The sequence below is a fragment of the Engystomops pustulosus genome, chromosome 7 (genome assembly GCF_040894005.1).
Source record: "Engystomops pustulosus chromosome 7, aEngPut4.maternal, whole genome shotgun sequence".
NCBI lineage: Eukaryota > Metazoa > Chordata > Amphibia > Anura > Leptodactylidae > Engystomops > Engystomops pustulosus.
The window spans coordinates 96,859,611-96,877,857 of NC_092417.1; the positions used below are offsets into that span (position 1 = coordinate 96,859,611).

Consider the following 18,247-nt stretch of genomic DNA (forward strand, 5'->3'; position numbering starts at 1 on the left):
TATAGGCTCACAAACACGACTGGTTTCTATGGCCCCGTTTGAACCAACTGCCCGAGCCACAGACTCGGAGCAGAGCCTATTCCTGTCTGTATTTGCAGCTGCAGCTATTTTCTGAAACCAGGACCATAAACCCCTTGCTTGCAGGCGGAGCATCCAAGCCCGGATTCAATTTTACAATGCACATATAAAGAATGGATCTATTCAGGAAAGATAACTGGACGCATGAAACATCAGACGGCAGGTTCTGTTTTAATAACATAAATCCGAAGATATTTTTCTAGAACAGAATTCACAGCAGTTTGCTTTTGGGGACAGATCAGATATTTGACATTTCATGGAAAACCAGGGATTTTTTTTTAATACACCAGCAAAGCCTAAAATCAAGAACCGTTTCAATGCAAACTTGTACATATATACAATATTATTGCTTTTGCTAAAATAAAAATGTATAAATAATGGCTTTAGAGGCTGTCATTTCTTTGGCTTCCCCTAGGAGGGGGGCAGTGTCCATAAAATTTACCCCAGCAGTGCAAGACCAGACAATTCATAATATATTTCCAGTATGAAATCAACAATATTGTTCGGAAGGGATTCAGGATGCTTATAAAGCTGGGTTGTAGAACATTGGTGAAATCATGGTTGGTGCAACAGGTAAGACCACTCTATGCCTATCCAATGATATTATGTTGAAATGGTGGGGTACAGTAACATGCCCAAGTCCTCTACTTCTTGCCTACTGGGGGGAGGATGGTTGAGCATCCAAGAACAGTCTGCATCCTGACACCTAAAGTCTACCAGTGAAAGTACTTAAGGGTGCTTCGACCTGTGAAATCAGATTCCACCTAGTTAAACCAAAGCAAAAGGGAAATGGCCTGATTTCTGCCATAGCAGCACCATTTTATTAAAGGGGTTGGCCAATTTACCTCATGTTTTAGCTATTGTGTGGGCAAGATATTAGGTTATTTACCAATATACATCTAATAACATTTCTGCACCACTTTCTTGATATGTAAATTGAAGCCTCCTCTTTTTTACTTCATCAGCCAGACACTCCCGTCCATAAAATGGGTCATGTGATCTCTATTGGCCCATGAACAATCTACCTGCCAGGACCTTTATCTTAGGCTGCATCCATACGAACATGTGATTTTTCCCAGTCCCGTATTTCCGTGCCATATGATACCGTATATACGTGACGGTTTTCATCCATATGCAGCATCTTGTATGTAACCCGGGGACTGCCTGTACATCCAAGGGCATACGGAACTGAAATACAGGAGAAAATAGGACATGCTCTATATTTTGATATGGCTAGTATATGGTACGGTGTTACCGGCAATATAAATGGTTGGACGTATTGTCCATTGAAATGAATGTAGCCATAAGTAACCTGTTAAAAAACGGTGTTCTACGGGTAGCATATGGCCATTTTCATACGGTCGTGTGAATGCGGCCTTAAATCCATGAATACTATCATAAAGTCCTGGCGGTGCAAATGCTCATGGATAGACAAGGTCACATGACCCTTCGTCTAGGGCCATTTCATGGAGGGGAATGTGAGGTAAAAGGCAAAAGTCTTCGCTTTACACATCAAGAAAGTGGTGCAGAACTTTTAGTTGAAGTCTATTGGTACATTACCTAATATCCTGCCCCTCACACTTACAAAAACATAAGGTAAAGTGACCAGCCCCTTTAATGGCTCTTTCACACTGACATTGTTTTTCATATTCATGGTTCTGTAGTTTTCACTAAAACCTTACTGAGCCATTGTTTTCTATGGGTGTTTTATTTCAGTTTTTTCCACTGATCCATTGTCCATGAAAAAAAAAAGAACCTGTCCTATTTTTTTTTTTCATGCATATGGATAACAGAAGCTAATAGATGTAGATGTAGACAAAAACTGAAGCAAAGCAACACACATTGTAACTAGCCCGTGTAAATCCACCCTAATGTCTTGTACCCACCCCTAAGAAAGTGCAAAGATGCTTTTATGTTCAAACAGTTTTGTTTGCTTTTGTCATCATTAGACCTTTTTATTATAGAAAAGATTTAAGGATGACAACAACTGGGACACAAGGAAAGCTAAAATGTGAACAAAGTATAGAATTTTCAGTACAAGCTTAGCATAAAGAAGAATGCACAGAGAATATAGATTATGGTGACAATTCACATTAGATGTCAGTAGCACCCCCCACCCCCTTCCCAGATTTCATATTCAGTGTATCCCAACTCAATATGCATCCAAACTGAAAGGTGAAAACTATCATGCCCAGTATACAATTCAGGATTGCATATAAGCGGTGTTGTCTGGGGGAATAACAATCCATTAGTTCTGCTATCCAATGTGTATGGGCAGCTCTATGCTTTACTAATATCTTCCCTGTACATTCATTTGGAGTAACCGGCAAGGATGACAATGGAGGGGGAACGGAATTTTATGTGGCTAAAACCTTTCATGTGAATGAATTAAAATATGGAGATAAAAGTGGAAATGGAAGTACACATCTAATTCACGCATGAACTATATACTGATGCTCAAGACGGGAGAATATGGCATCCAAAAGAATTTGATATTGGAAACCTATATATGTGAAGAAAAAAAAAAAAAGGAAGATAATCAGAAGCTTGCCGCATCCTGTTAAAAAAAAAAGCTGGAAATTTACTTTAATGTTAGTGATACTTAAACATCTGATTTGTAGGGCTTTGAGTAAAGTCAGCTTTTCAATATCATTACAGTGCGATCGGTTGGGTATCTTGCCAGAGAACACCTAGGTCCAAGTAGTTCACATTTTAGTAAGAAGTAAGCAGGGGTCCCCAGTAGTGGCACTAAATAGACACAATAGCAAAGTGCAAATTCACCAGGAGCGAGGCACAAAGTGACTCATGTCTTAGTAACCTCACTAGACTGCCTTTATGATGCCCAGATCTATGGTTCCTAGAGATGCATTTACACATTCAAATATCAAAACCCATAAAGGGAAAGACAGGCGCTGCTCCTGGATCCTGAACATTTAAATGCATCCTCACAGCATGAATATAACCTGAAAAAGTAAAATTCCTTAAACCTTGTGGCAGGGAAAAATAAGGAATTCCTGTGACAGCAAGTGTGTCTCCCCCATTGGCGACATTTTCTTGTAGTAACATGGCAATCATTGCAAAATAAGAAACAACAATAGAAGTAGTGTCAACTCCATTCAAATCAGGGACATCCCTGAGTGTGGAGTCCAAGTACTAAATGTCCAATCCATGCCAAGGTTCCTAGGTTTTCATAAAGTAAGTTGGTTCATTCACAACCAAATATCTGTGAAGCTGATGGGAGGAGGACACAGACTGGTAAAGCAATGCAATCTGCAGCATCACAAAGCGGAATTTATAAAGCATTTAGTGCAAATTGGACAGAAATCTAGCAATATCAGACGTGGACCAGGCCACAGGATATCTACAGTTTCTTGTTGCATCAGACGGAGTCTCTGCTCCCTTCCAGGTACCATGACCCAACATCAAAGTGCATATAAAAACAAATTGGCTCATGTCCATTGGTCATAAAACTTGCCCCTTCCACTGGAAACATTCGCCAAGTGGGAGCTTCTACAGTAGGATTATTCATTTGATCATTTAGTCCTTATCTATATAAAAAAAATCCCTTTCCACAACAGAGTCTCAAGAATGTAATGGGAATGTAAGAGTCCTCATTCTTCGTCTACAAACTAGGACTATCCTCAAGGATGTCTCTGCTAAATCAGATGCAAATCAATGTACAAGGTACATAAAAGTCCGAACAATTTGAAAGTGCTAAAGGTATAGTACAAGTTGCTCCAGTTTGATCAAGAATTGGTCATGATAAGCGGCCATGATGGGAAAATTCCCACGAACATACTTCATTTTAAGCGAATTAGTCATTCAAAGTGCATCAATCGCTGCAAATTCTAAAGATTCATTTATTACTATGCAAATCAGCTACTCCGTGTCTGGGGCATTAGCTTCTGGGTATATCAATTACCCACAGGGTATTAAAATAATGACATTGGTGGGCCAATGCTACAATAGGGCAGAAACACTGCTTGGTCCATGTTAGGACTCCACAGGGTTTCCTGCTTTCTATGATCAGAGGTATAAAAAAGATTACCCAATAGTCCATAGCAAATCCATAGAGTCGCTCAATTTAGGGTAACCAATCTTCCCCTGCTCTACTCCCAATTACCTTGAAGTATCTGAATTGAATAATTCACCCTAGAGAATCTCCACTTGATCAAGTCCCAAGTGAGTGGTTGTACCTTTGTTAGGACCAAGTGGTAAAAAATATAAATATATGGATTAAATTCACATTTGTTCATTGGCTCAACAATCAGGAATTGAAAATTCATCAATAAATTAAAAACAAACAAACATTTGGCTTCAGATGAAGGAGGGTAAAAGAGGTATGCTGTGATTGGCAAATCCCCCTGCTGCACATTACAAGATATAAGGAGTGAAAATTGTAAAATGTGCAATTCTGGGACCAAGTGATTATGTGATCCCTAAAGTTCTTCGAGTTTTCAAGGTCACAAAGCAGTGTCAAATTCTTCATGGGTACTAGCTCTATCTTCAGCTCCAGATTCTAAGTCATTTAACTGTTGCCGAACTTCATTCTCCAGATGTGGTGGAACAATAAAGTGATCCTCTGGTTCCAGCTGTGAAGGTGCAGAAAAGTAACCAGTTTTTTTCTTAGGAGCATCAGAAGCAACCTCAATAAGGTTAAGAATTTCTTCCAGTGGCACAACAGACCCGTTGGAGTGTTTCTTCCTATAGAGAGAAGGCCCAGAGGATGAGGATGGCAGGTCATCTTTTTCTTGGCTTGATGATGGGTTATGATTGATGGTGTTTTGCTGCAGAATCTGCACTGAAATTTCACTGCAATCCTCCTCCAGTCCCTGAAACATGCCTAAGGCAGAAGGTTCTGGTGAGTGCTGCCTACTACAGTGAATATCCACTTCTACTTCCACCCTGCTACCAGTATTGAGACCCTCAGCCTGCAGATCATCATCACTGTCCAGTCCATTTTCTGATTGGTTGCTAGAGAAAGTGGCACATGATGGTTGCCGCTGAAAAGTGCTGGCTGAAGGAACTGGATGGAGACTGCATCTTCGATCTGGCCGAAGGATGAGGCTTCCATCTAATCCGGTAACAGCATGTTCATCAGAAGCTGTGGAACCTACCTCACTACTCACCTCAGACACAGACATCTCACTACTGAACTCTGAGGCAATACCACTACTAGAAGATGGAGTCACCGAATCTGGTGATTCCTTTGTGGCACCTGTGGAGGTCAGGCCAGATGGACTGGGTAAAGTCAGAGTATGCATTTCACAAGTACAGGTATCCTCTCCAATATTAAGACAGACCACTAGGGCAGCAACATTATCCGGACAACCATAGCTTTGTGCTAAAGTGCACAGTCTTTTAGCAGCTGAAAGTGGATCTGGTAAGTGACGAATAGCTTGTACAGCTTCTGCCACTGGCACATACTCCCACAATGCTTTGTTCCCTAGAATCAACATCTCGTCCTGCACTGTAAGTGGTAACTTTGTGATATGAGGTTCTGGAAGCACCCATGGGTGTAGATATGTACAGCCAAGCATACGTGTGCAGCAGGTTACTCCATTCACTTTATTATCCTGCAATACAAAAAGACAGAATAGACATAATGTGCAGTGTTATATGTGGTAACAATACTATTAACGCAGTATGATAGACCTTATTAGAGAAACAGAATATTCACCACTCACTTCTGTGATAATCGCCTTTTGCTCCTTGATCCTCAGAAGATCTTCACGGCAGTGCTCAATGCTGAACATGCGGGATAAAACCAGTGGCTGTCCGTTCCTACACAATACCATTTGGCTAGTTCCAACGTTGGCTACAGTCAAGGAGAAGTTGTTGCTGTGCTCTGGTGCAGTGTGTCCAATATAGCACAAGAGGGCAGAAGAACCGAGTTTCTGGCCTGCAGTCCCCAGCTTCCTAATGGAAAGAAAATGAAAGGATAAATATCCTCCATTGTCACTAGAGGGTTAACAAGTCCTTAATAATACAACTACTATGATGCTTTTCAACTAGAATCCAGGTACAAACATTATATCTCCCCCCTGTCGGTGGTCAGTATTTTTTTTTTATTTGATCCATTTTCCTATTGCAGAAAAATAAAAATGGGTTCTACCTGGACACAGATAAAATACAGAACCTGGAGAGAAAGTTTTGTAATGATCGAAGAGGAAAGCGGCCCAAAGTAAGCTAGTAAGAAGGCAGAGACCTATGAGACACCAGGAAGGTGTGGCACATGAAGGTCCTATCACAGTTGGATTGCTGCACTTCTTCAAGAAGCACATCTCCCATGGTGCACTGCAGGAGACGTGGAACCTCCTCATTCTTGTCTCCATCAAACATGCCGAAGAGAGCCTCCACCCCTTCTGCAAAATCACTAACAGCTAGAGACGATACACAGAGCCTGCAGAAGGACAGAAAGAAGAATTAACATGACTGCAGTTATCTCACCATCCCCTCGACCATGACTGGAAACTATACTCACTTGTTTCTTTGCCCAGACATTTCAGCCAAGCCATAATTCCAGGGAAAGGATGGCACCGTCATCTCTGCATTAGGTAGCGACTTGCTGTCAATTTTCAGGTTGGGAATGTGACTATAGAAAGATACATTAAGTGTATTTATACACTGCAAAGATGAACATCATGAAGGTGCAGAAAAAAAAAAACATTTCTTCTGTGTTCATGCCTATAGCTGCTCTACTGAAAGATTCTGATGACAACATAGTATATATGAAATAAGGAGCCAAGACTTCTATGGTATAGATGTAAATCACTGTATGCATTCATGTTTGCTGACAGGTAGTCAGGTAGTTCAGATTCTCAGCCATAGCTGTAAATCATCATCTATGATGTCCACAATTCCATATTCAGTAATGAAGTTATTGCAGGACAGACAAACCTACACTACCTTAAAATGTCATGGAGCTGATGATCCAGAACCAGGTCACTGTTCCCTTTCAAGTCCATCTCTTGCAGGGCAGGTGGCAGGGTATCGGGCGCCGGGATTTCCATCAGATTGTTACAGCTCAAGTCAACCAGCTGCAGGAACAAAGAGCAGCAACAGCTCATGCCAGAGGCCGAGTCAGTGACAATGAGATGACACCATGTACACAACTCTACAGCTGCAGCACAGCCTGCAGGGGTAAGAGAGGGGAGGGGGGAGAGGAGAGATAATAGGGGATCAGAGCTATAAGTGGAGAGTAGGGATAGGTCTGATTGCAAAGGTTGTAAGTGGGAATGAGACCTGAATATGTGGCAGATGGAAAATCTCAGGAAACACGCTGATACAGTTGGAGTGAGCGATGAGGGTGTGCAGATGTTTGAGGTTAGATACGGTGCTGGGGATGGACTTCAGGCGATTTCCACTTAGGTTCAGCTCTTCCAAGAGTTCCAGTTTGTTTAGTTTGCTGCAAAACAAGAGCCAAGGTTGAGAAAAGTGATTTTTTTTTCACACGGCTGCAAGGCGGCAGCTTCTCTCTTCACCTTACCTAGCTGGGAAGGTTTCCAGTTGGTTATAAGCCATATGCAGAATTCTGAGGTTCGCATGTATGGTCAAGAATGGGACATACTGATCAGTTAGTTGGTTGTTAGTTAAGTACAGTACTTGCAGCCTAGTTCCATTTTCCTCTCCACTACACATCGATGGTAGGGACTCCAATGCATTTGCAGATACATTAAGAAACCTGAGACTGGAGAAACACAAATAGTTGGTACATAATTAAAGGGGTTGGACAGGATAAGAAAACAGCGCCAGAAATAGGTTATAAAAACAGTAAAATGCCAACACGGTGTATGTAGTTTTGAAGGTCATGGTTCCTTAATACAAATGACCCCAGTGAACACTCACTTTAAAGCTACAGAGAAAAGGAAGTCAGGAAGATGCCTCAGTTGATTGTGCTGGATATTCAGACTTTCGAGGAGGATGCAGTCAGTAGGGCACGGTAGGTTCCTCAACTGGTTATGTCCAAGAAGCAGCTGTCTCAGCTTAGGGCACCCCATTACTCTAAAGGAAAAGACACATATTTAGCAACAGAAATTCTATTTATGTTCTGCAATAAGGCTCATCCACACAGTTACCTCAATGGCAACTCTGTTAATAGGTTCCAACTGAGATCTAGAGCTTCCAACTTTTTGGCTTCACAAACCCAATCTGGCACTGATATCAAGCAGTTCCTGATATTAAACAAAGGGACATAGCTCGCTTGATTAAAATTGATGGGCAAGTTATACTTCATGGTGGTACAAAGCGAGATGTCTCCAAACACTTACCTGGAAAGGTCTAATGAAACCAGCTGGGAAGGAGTCATGTATGCATTTACCACGCTCAACCCTACAAAGAAACAAAAGAAACACAATGATACAAAGAAAGATGAGCAGAGAACAGTTGAGGCGACTGTGGAGGCAGGAACATACGGTTTGCAGAAGCATAAACTGCTCTGAGTGAGAAGCCGCATAGAGACAGCTCCTTTAGATGGTTTCGTTCACAGTGCAATTGTTCTAGATTCCTCAAGCATCTGAGGTCCAGTGTTGTCAGCTGGTTATCTCGCACATCAAGCTGAATGATGTTGTCATCTCCCTCCAAAGTGCCAATGACTTGTGTAAGATCATTCATCCTATGGTGGAAACATTTTTGTCAACCACAGCCTATGTAATGTAAAAACCATCGTCACCTGAACACTAATAAGCTTACCTTAGATCTATGGACTTCACATGTGTCATGTTATTTAAAGTCTGAAGATTTAAAGACTCTATACGGTTCCCGGCCATGTATAATTTGTCCACTGAACAAAGTTTCTCAAATACAGGGGGTACATGGTTTAGATTGTTAAATGATAAACTCAAGTTGGAGAGCTGCTGAAGACATCCAAGTTCCTCTGGTAATGAAGTCAGGTAGTTCCCATCAAGGTTTAGTGTCTGAAGGCTGAAGAGTACAAAGGATTACTTACACAAAGTGTATTGACTGCCAAGATCTGAATACACAAGACCCAAAAAGGCTTTCCTTAAACAGTTTAACAGGTTTCTACCTGGTAAGTCTGAACCATGAATGGGCACTGCCAACTGCAATGGTGGTAGCCAGGAACTAGTGATTTATAAGGTAGTGTTGACTGCCACACAAGTTGCCAAAATCTAGGGCTTTCCTGCAGCTGTATGCCTGGTTGATCCTTTAATTACTTTAGTAGCCATTTGCAATGACTGTCTATGACCCATCTTGCTATGGTTAGGACCATGAATAATAGTGCTTGGCATTAAAGGGTTGTCCAGGAATCAAAAACTTTGGCCGTAAAAGAACAAAAAGCCTGTTATATTCACCACCCTCCATACTCCAGTTCAGTCCCAGCGCAGCCCGTTACCTTCGCCTTTGTTTGTATACAGTGGTTGGCGGTGACGTCATGTCAAAACCTGCGGCTGTAGACATTAGGTCACTGCCTGCCTCTTTGTACAAAAGCCTGGCAGAACTGGGCTACGCCATTGAAGAACAGGAGTGTGGAGAAAGGAGAATATAAGAGGTTTATTATTGTTGCAGCCCCCCAGCCACATAAAAGAAGTGTTTTTGATTTTGGACAACCCATTTAAGATTTCAGTCCTTAAACTGTTAAATCATAGGACAATCCCACAATATATATAATGGCAGTTTAACTCTTCTTTACAGCGACTATTTGGGATTTCTAGGGCTCTCCACTATAAACATCTGACACCCATTTGTTTCAGTAGTAGCTCGCTTTTTAACCCTCACTTTGGATAGTTATGGTCCTGGGATCCTTGTCAGTAACCCGCTGACTGGCCTTTGCCTTGAGCTTCATGAGCCATGTTCCTATACATACTGAATCCAGAATATCTGCACCAGCTGACATTCTGACACAGAAAGCCCAATGCACCATAACTTATCCACTATGGACAAGGCCTGCATAATGTCTTATAGCTGCAATGTCTTAATTATTACTTAATACACTACAATTGTACAAATCTAACCTGAGCATCTGCCCAATTTGGGGAGGTAGGAGCGTCAGCCCATTGCACGACACGTTGAGCTCTGTGAGGGTGGTGATCTCGCATAACTCCTGGGGGAAATCTCCCAGCTTGTTCTGTGACAGATTCAGAACTTTCAGCTGTGAAAACCTACAGAGGGACATGAAGAACAGGATAAATAAAATGCAAATCACGTCCATGACTAGACTGTGTAAGTTCATGTCACTAATCGAAAGGAAAGCCGGAGAAACCTGCATAGACTGGTCACTCCGGCTTCACTGTGCAGTTGCAGAAAGTTGTGACGGAGATTCAGGTTGGTAATGTCCCGACAGTAGAAGAGGTGCTCAGGAATCTCCTCCAGGCTTTGACACGAGAGATCTACAGTGCTCAGTCTTTGAGATACGACCTACATTTAAACAACAAAATACAAGCCAAGAAGATAGGTTTTTCATTTGATGTATGTGCACCAGTGGAGGCAGTAGCACATGTGGTGCAGGTTTATAGTTTAATAGTATAGTAAAATATTATTTAAGTAGGGGTTACAAGACTTAGAGAAATTAACAAACTGTTCTAGAAAACTCACACTAAACCCTTTGAAACACTAACATGATTTTGGTCCATGTGCCATCTGTTGGTTCAATGGATAGCACACAAATTCATTTCTATGAGTTCACACACACTGCTGTGGTTTCAGATCCACGTGTGCGACTGCAGTGTGCACGTAGCCTAAATGTCACATGTCAGCTACTCGTAATGAAGGAGTGCAATTCCAAATACACACCAATTATGGCATCTGGAGAATTTTACTCCGTGGTTGCACTAACCGACACACCCCTAACAGCCTATATGAAGTATAAAGTATCAGTAGTTGATAAATACTTCGCCTTTTATAATAGATTATTTTGTATTATAGTAGATTTTATTTTTTTTTTGTGCCCATGGTTAGAACATAATTTTAAGGCTTCATACAACACTATAGGAATCTATACATGAAGTGCACAGTGTGAACTTACTTTGGTCGCCTGACGGAGCCACCTCTGGTACTCTGCTGCAGAATCAAAGCTGACGTGGTAAGTGGAAGCTTGTGCTTCAGCAGAGTAAAAGGCCAGGCAATGTGGTCTTCGCTTCACCTCCTCTACCTGAAATTAAGGACAAAAAATGGAAGAAATAGATGAGACCATAGGACTATATCGGGTATACAATGTAAAATGCAGGGACTTGTGTCATTCACTTTCTAAAATTGACTTCAGAGACAAATGCTGTGGCTTCCATCTGTGCGAGGGGGAAAGTGAACTGCCTATTTATTTACTGTGTCAATTATTCTTGGAAGTGGTAGAAGTAAGTGGAAGGGATCAGACTCTTTAGCAATCAAAAAATAATCCAAGTAATCCCAAATTTGCTTAAATCTGAAAATATTTTATTGTGGCTTTGTGCATAGATTTTTGTGATGTCTCGCCGCTGGATGAAGGGAAGGTATCAGAAAGGCACGTCAAGGCTGTCAAGCTCTTCTCAGGCAAGGATGTGCCATACTATCTGCATCACACAAATATATGTACATTGCCACAATAAAATATTTTTTTATTTAAGCAATTATTTTTGAGTACTTGGATTATTTGATCGTTTACTGTGTTAAGGGAACAAATCCTCTGGACAGGAATATTTTAAGAATACAGTAAAGAAATATTCTTTTCATATTCAATCATTATTTTTTTGCAAAAACAATACATTATTACATTGAATACATTATTTTGGGTAATACTCCAGTTATATTGGTGCTAGCTGACGAGTTAGGTTACATGAAGGAGTCTTAAATGCTTCAAACAAACAAATGAGAAACCTGAGTGTCTAGCAGGCACATTTATAAGAGAAAAGTAGTTTGTATTAAAAGAAAAGCCTACATGTAAGCTGCAATGTCTCCCTGCTCCATCACACGTTTACTATCTCCTCAGCACTGTGTACAGAGGTGGCCGTGTCATAAAATATGTAGCAAGCTCAGCAATCCAAACACACAAGGGAAGCTTCAATGTAGTGCCTCACCTTGCCCCCTACAAGGGACAGAATGTGCATCTTTCCTGTCTGACAGTCCTTCACCGATGATACTATCAGGCTGGTACCACACAGAACCACCATTCTTTCGGCCCACTTGTGCAGCTGGGTTTTTCCCTTGCGAACGTTATACACCCCAGACAGCAAAATGCGATCTGACTGCTCCAAAGAACTTGGTTTCTCTGAAAGAAATAAACGTTTCATCACTAAATTGTGTTTGTGGTTTGTAAAAAGATAACAGAACCCAACATAATCTATGAAAGGGAATATCAGAGCATAACCCTGGACACTCTCTCCAAATGGGGACACCACTTTTCCACTAATTCATGAAAATATTGGAGCGGATGTCTCTAAGTGCCATGTTTCACAATTTGCACAATTAGATATTTTCTACACAGTCTATGACGGATATAAATAGTACTTGAAACTTTTACCTACAAAAAGTAACAAAAACCTGAACTCCTGCATTGTTTCATCTTTCTGCCGCTGGTCATAGGCGTGATGAGAGCTTTGACTAAAATATATGCATTTTCCTTAACCACAACTCAGCAGAGTTAAACACATGTATTTAATCGACCATTAAAAAGCGTGATAAATCAAGGGCACTTACTCATAGATCCAGGCACTGTGACTGGTAATCTTATTTTTGCTCCTTTTAAAATCAACATTTAAAGTGATCCTAATAAGGTGTGTTATCAGAAGCCTCCATGTTGTAGTTGCACAGGCTGTTACATTCTGAGGAGCACTTCTGCTGTAGAGTAAGAGTGCAGAGGGCTTCTGTAAAATGCCCATAGCCCTTCAGGCTTATTAGCATAATTTTAAGGGTCAATTTTAGAAGGAAGCGATAGATAACAAATCTGAGATTTCCATAGTCACAGTAACCAGATCTGAGTCATCACTGGGTAAAGGAAATCTACCATCAAGAATCTACCTATCAAAGAAGACCGGTCACCCATAAAAATGGCACTAGGAGCTGCTTACTAACGTGTTACACTGCTAGCATTATCAGAAACCTCTGATAACGCTAGCAGACACTGCCGTGCAGTACAATTGGGATGCCGGACTGTGCTCATAGCGGTCCGGCGTATTCATGAGGAACTAGGAGGCGGTGACTGGAGCATGAAGCCCGTGAGTCACCGCTACCTATGGAGTGGGATGGGCGGTCCGGGGAAGAAGCAGCGGCTGGGACCGCTTTGAGTGCTGTCCGGCGTTCCTATAGTTCTTCGCAGCAGTGTTTGCTAGCGTTATCGGAGGGTTCCGATAAAGCTTGCAGTTTGTCACTGCTAAAAGTGGGGTAGCGCTTTACTAAGCAGCTCCTGGTGCCTTTTTTATGGGTGACAGGTCCTCTTTAAAGAGCACCAGCCGGTGTTTTATTATGCCAAATTTCACAATATTAAAATTAAAAAAACGTTAATTACTTGCCTCATTCCAGTGCTTCCCATGCCTACGTCTTCACGGTGCTTGCGCAATGAAGCTTGGATTTACTTCAGCTTCACTGAAGTACTGTGTATGAAGACATTTTATCTAACTTATTTGCTAATTTTTGGCAGAGGTTACTGGGGGGTGGGACCAAAGGCTACACCACACCCCAGCAGCCACTGCTGTCCCAAATACCTGCGCTTCCTTGGGAGCTCAGTGCATACGCAGTAGCTCAGATGGAGCTGGCGGCATGACTCCCCCCACGCTTTTATTGCTCACCTTTCGTTTGAACTGAACCAACTCCCCCAGGTAATGTAAAAGAAATACTTAAAAAGCACTGGAATTTTTCAGATGTAAGACAAAGGAATTTTTAAAATCAACATGCCAGCGGATATTGGAACCTTTCATCATGTAAAAATGAGCTTCCTGATTACAGGTTCCCTTTAACATGCTTGCTTTTAATGGTAAATTTCCTATAATAGGCAGAAAAAGAGAAGAAGTGTTGGAAAGGGTAGCTCACAACCCTGAGGCAGAAGTAATAACAGCCATACTAGTTAGTAGCCATTACTTCATGCTAGAACTACCAGGGTAATCCACCAGGTTCTCTAGAGAAAGGTTAAACGACTCATGGATCAGTACTTCCTCCAACCTACCATTATAAAAGCGAATCATGCAGCTAAGATCAGAGTGGGCAGCCTCCTCCTGGATCCGAGTAGTGTCCCGAAATCCCAGATCGGACAGGTACTTGTATATCATGTGAAGAGGTCGCTCTTGAGTTTCTAACCTCCTAAAACACACAAGACAAGTCACATGAGGTACTGCTGTACATGTGGTGGGGTTGTTAGAATAGAGGAGTCTGTGGCTATATCTGATGTCCATGTTCTTTCTGCCATGTATTGTGCTCTGAACAATGGCTACTATCACAGCTGAAGTGTGTCCCTCTCATGCCTCTCCTTGTCACTGCATAATGAGCCATTGTAATGGATGTCAATCTAATGAATAAAGAGCTTTATCTGAGAGCAACATAATCTCAAGACAAACAAGCAGATTCTTTTAATATTTGCACTGGTTATGGATCTGTGCCATGTATACAAGCTACTAATATTTACCAGATGATATGCCATTGCTAGAGCTATAAATATAGATAGATGAGGACCGTGGGGATATACACATGAAAAGTCCTACAGGCACATGTGTATCTGAAAGATGGTCACAGCATGCCAAGCACACTACAAAACTGGACTATCCCAGAGGATTTCAATGTACATCTATTCATAAGTGATCTTCTCTTCCAAGCAAGCATCGCTAAAACAATGTACATGCTCAGCCCTCAGCGCTTCAAATGTATGGAAGCTATTGTGGACAACAATGAGGCTGGATAAGACTATAGTGGGAGTATAGTATATATTGAGAGCTGTATTAATGTATAACATTGGCTGTAGGGAGAAACGAGTAGTACATGGTTCCCATCTAAATCTCAGGTGGTTGCAAGAAAATTACCCCCTTTGACCGGAAGAGATGAGCTGTAAACTATGAGGTATCCAGCAGGTAAGTGTTCAATTTCCCTACAGTGCCCCCACAGGGGTAATAAAGAATTGCACATGGCTTGTTCAAAGAATCTTGTATAATGCAGGGATGGGCTGGACTGGTCCTTGCGATAAAGTGGCACTCTTTGTAACTGGACAAAAGATGAGGATCCCCTCTATTAACATAGAATTCCATAATTAGGTATAGAGACCTTGCATGGTAAAACGGGCCAAGCCAACATAACATTAAAAGTGGGTCAGGTGCGGTGCATCCGAGTACATGGTGGTTGATCACGTTAGATTGACTTCCAATAGTGAATAGTCTCCTCACCTGACTAGGTCCCCATTGAGCTGCACGTATAGGCTCTCGGTCCCTTCGCTCAGCAGGATCTCAGAGGCAGTTGTGTCCACAGTGCAGAGCACCACATGCAGATCATAAAGGGAGGAAGTCTGGTCCGTCCCATAGACATAAATACATCCTCTGCTGGGGTCTTCTCTTAGCCACTCTTTCTCTCTGGACCCCAGACAGCACTTTTGACTCAGGCAATTTTTACTCCCACTACGTTTCATGTTCCTCTGTAAAAAAAAAAAAAAAAAAAACCCTTAAGAATAATATTATACCCACAGTATCTTACAGGCTGGCAGAATCTCCTTGTACTGGTTCCAGCTCCCCCTGCTGGCTCCACTTCTTAGGAAATATATACCATATAGCAGGCAGCTTCCATACTACTTATGCTTGTTATGCTCTGGCATCAAAGAGGATTTAATGTTGTATAAGGGGCTATAAAATGTCCTGGGGTTATGTCTCCATTCTCAGAACTCCAGTAGGGGCAGTATTACATATTACTTATACTACATATTTTTAGCCAGTGTAATATTGCTCACTCCCCTTCCCTCGCATGTGTCCCAGGGAAGAGAAGTCATAAAGTAGAGATGTTCAGAAAAGCTGTGTAATAACATATTCCTGTCCATAACTGATAGTATTATATTTCTCGCAAACTGTATAGTAACACTTCTAGTACTGCACATAAGGCCTTTCTTATAGCACTTATATACTTGGAGATAAGGGAACCTCAGACAATATACTCATGTAGGTCTATGGAGACACCTGTATATAGAGACAACCATCTATAGGGGAGGACACATTTGTATACAAGAACCACATATACCATATGTACATTGAGGTATATGGGGTGGAGATACCTATACAGACTGTATACATATAGAACGGTATACATATGTATACAGACAACATATACACGGAGGTCTATAAGGGCAAGGGAGACACCTGTATAGAAGAACCACATACACAATAGGGCACATTTACTAAGAATGTGGGAAACTGCACTAAAAGTGCTCTGCCTGTGTATAATGCTCAGTGCAACAGATTCATTAAGAACGTGCTCCAGAAATCATGAATCAGGCGCTTCCTGCAGTGGCCCGACAGAGGTCACCAACTTTTTTTTGTGGTGCACCTTTATCATAGGACGTGCAACAGACTTTGCATGTTAAATCCGGTGCGACCAAGCACTGGAACGCCCCCTAATTTGTGTTGCATTGTGGCTAGCGCAGCTGTGCCACAAAAGGGTCACGTGTGAAACAAAAGTTGCGCAGATACTTCTTAAATACCCATGCAAGCAGTTTCCACTAGAAGTCCTCCAGAAAACTGGCACAAATCCCTTTGTAAATGTGCCCCAGTGTATACATGGATGTCTATAGGGGAAGAGGCACCTGTATACAAGAACCACATATACAATATATACATGGAGGTCCATAGGGGAAGAGACACCTGTATACAAGAACCACATATACAAGAAGGTCTATATAGGAAGAAACACCTGTATACACAAACCACATATACAATATATACCAGAAGGTCTTTAGGGGGAGACACTTGTATACAGGAACCACATACACAATATATACATGGAGGTCTACAGGAGGGAGCGACATCTGTATACATGTACCACATATACAATATATAAAAGAAGGTCCCTATAGGAAGAAACACCTGTATATAAGAACCACATACACATAATAAATATGAAGGTCCATAGGGGGGAGGGGGGCACCTGAATACAAGAACCACATACACAACATATATATATGGAGGTCTATGAGGGAAGAGACACCTGTATACAGGAACCTTATACACATTGTGTATATATGGAGGTCCATAGGGGGGCACCTGTGTACATATATACATGGTGTTGTGGTGTGCAGCACATGATTACATCTGCATGCACAGTTCCCAGCAGATTGCCAGTAGGAGGCGCCGCAGAGACAGGGGGATCACTGAGCACTGGCCACTGCCATAACCTGTCACCACACCAGTGCTCTCCATCACGCAGTGCCTGCAGCCAATCACGTTTGATGACAGACGCCCACCTTAAGCACCCGGACAGCTGCTCCCCGTGCACTGGTATTGGGCCGGTTCGGTTCAGGCCCTGGCCCTCCTTCACCGTTCGGTCCCAAGAAAGGACCCGGTCTCTGGCCGTCCATTTCTAAGGCTTTGCAGAACGACTGACAGCCTACAGACGTCCTGCCAATCCCCGGCGTCTTCGCCCCCTAGTCGAATGACAGCAGGTTTCCTTCAGCCAATCAGCTGGCGCATGACACTTGTGCTGCCAATCCAATAAAATAACCTCGCCCACCTTGCGTATACTATATTCCGCAAATGAAGAAGCCGCCCACCGCCGCCATCTTTACTGCTGGCACATTACCCACTGCGCGTACCTTGCCCTTCTCAAGACGTAAGACGGGGCCGCGAGGACACATGTCCTACAAGAGATGGTGGTGGCTTTTACAGTCAGCTGGTTAATCATTACATCGGTGGTAAAACCGGATCTCGGGAAATATAGATTATTGCCAAGGGCCTGATAATTAACCCTCGCAGCAGTTCTAAATACTCACAGCTGCCCTTATCCTTGGGCATAAGGGCATAGGTGTCACCTTATCATCTGTCACTTACGCTGGAGATGAAAATTAGAGAGCAGCACACAAATTATGTAAATGTCAAGGTCATTGTGTACTCCTATGTGATTAGGTAAAATAGCAGTATTACATGGTATATATTCTAAAGCACAGAATAATAATGTAAATTAGATAATTGTAAAAAAAAGTGGAACATTGAGAGAGAGCGCGCTGTTACATCATTGGGCAATCAATACCATCCGACAAGGGTGATGTCATCCAAGGTCCTGTCACATT

At 42.1% G+C, this 18,247-nt stretch overlaps 1 protein-coding gene across 3 annotated transcripts; it reads right to left on the bottom strand.

Annotated features, from left to right (window-relative positions):
• Window positions 1–228: 228 nt before the first annotated feature.
• PHLPP2 (PH domain and leucine rich repeat protein phosphatase 2) lies at window positions 229–17,679 on the bottom strand. Of its 3 annotated transcripts, none has more exons than XM_072117305.1 (19): window positions 17,426–17,679; window positions 15,369–15,613; window positions 14,165–14,298; window positions 12,084–12,274; window positions 11,060–11,185; window positions 10,298–10,452; window positions 10,050–10,196; window positions 8,770–9,000; window positions 8,493–8,692; window positions 8,349–8,409; window positions 8,157–8,252; window positions 7,927–8,082; window positions 7,568–7,768; window positions 7,324–7,486; window positions 6,988–7,118; window positions 6,563–6,673; window positions 6,287–6,481; window positions 5,766–5,997; window positions 229–5,654 (listed from the first exon to the last, which is right to left on the bottom strand). In XM_072117305.1, the coding sequence occupies exons 1-19, from the start codon at window positions 17,537–17,539 to the stop codon at window positions 4,542–4,544; spliced, it is 4,002 nt and encodes a 1,333-aa protein (XP_071973406.1). In that variant the 5' UTR covers window positions 17,540–17,679; the 3' UTR covers window positions 229–4,541. The 3 variants fall into 3 exon arrangements, with proteins under 3 accessions (XP_071973406.1, XP_071973407.1, XP_071973408.1); XM_072117306.1 differs by lacking the exon at window positions 17,426–17,679 and adding an exon at window positions 17,170–17,252; XM_072117307.1 differs by lacking the exon at window positions 229–5,654 and having other exon boundaries at window positions 5,772–5,993.
• Window positions 17,680–18,247: the final 568 nt, after the last annotated feature.

What these genes read in the sequence shown, in the direction of transcription:
- PHLPP2 (XM_072117305.1), bottom strand. Translation starts at nt 17,539, where the DNA reads ATGGACGGCCAGAGACCGGGTCCTTTCTTGGGACCGAACGGTGAAGGA. An exon ending in TGTCCCTTGTAGGGGGCAAG is followed by an intron (nt 11,186 to 12,083) that starts GTGAGGCACTAC and finishes CCTTAATTTCAG; the next exon opens with GTAGAGGAGGTGAAGCGAAG. An exon ending in ATGTCTGGGCAAAGAAACAA is followed by an intron (nt 6,482 to 6,562) that starts GTGAGTATAGTT and finishes GTCCTTCTGCAG; the next exon opens with GCTCTGTGTATCGTCTCTAG.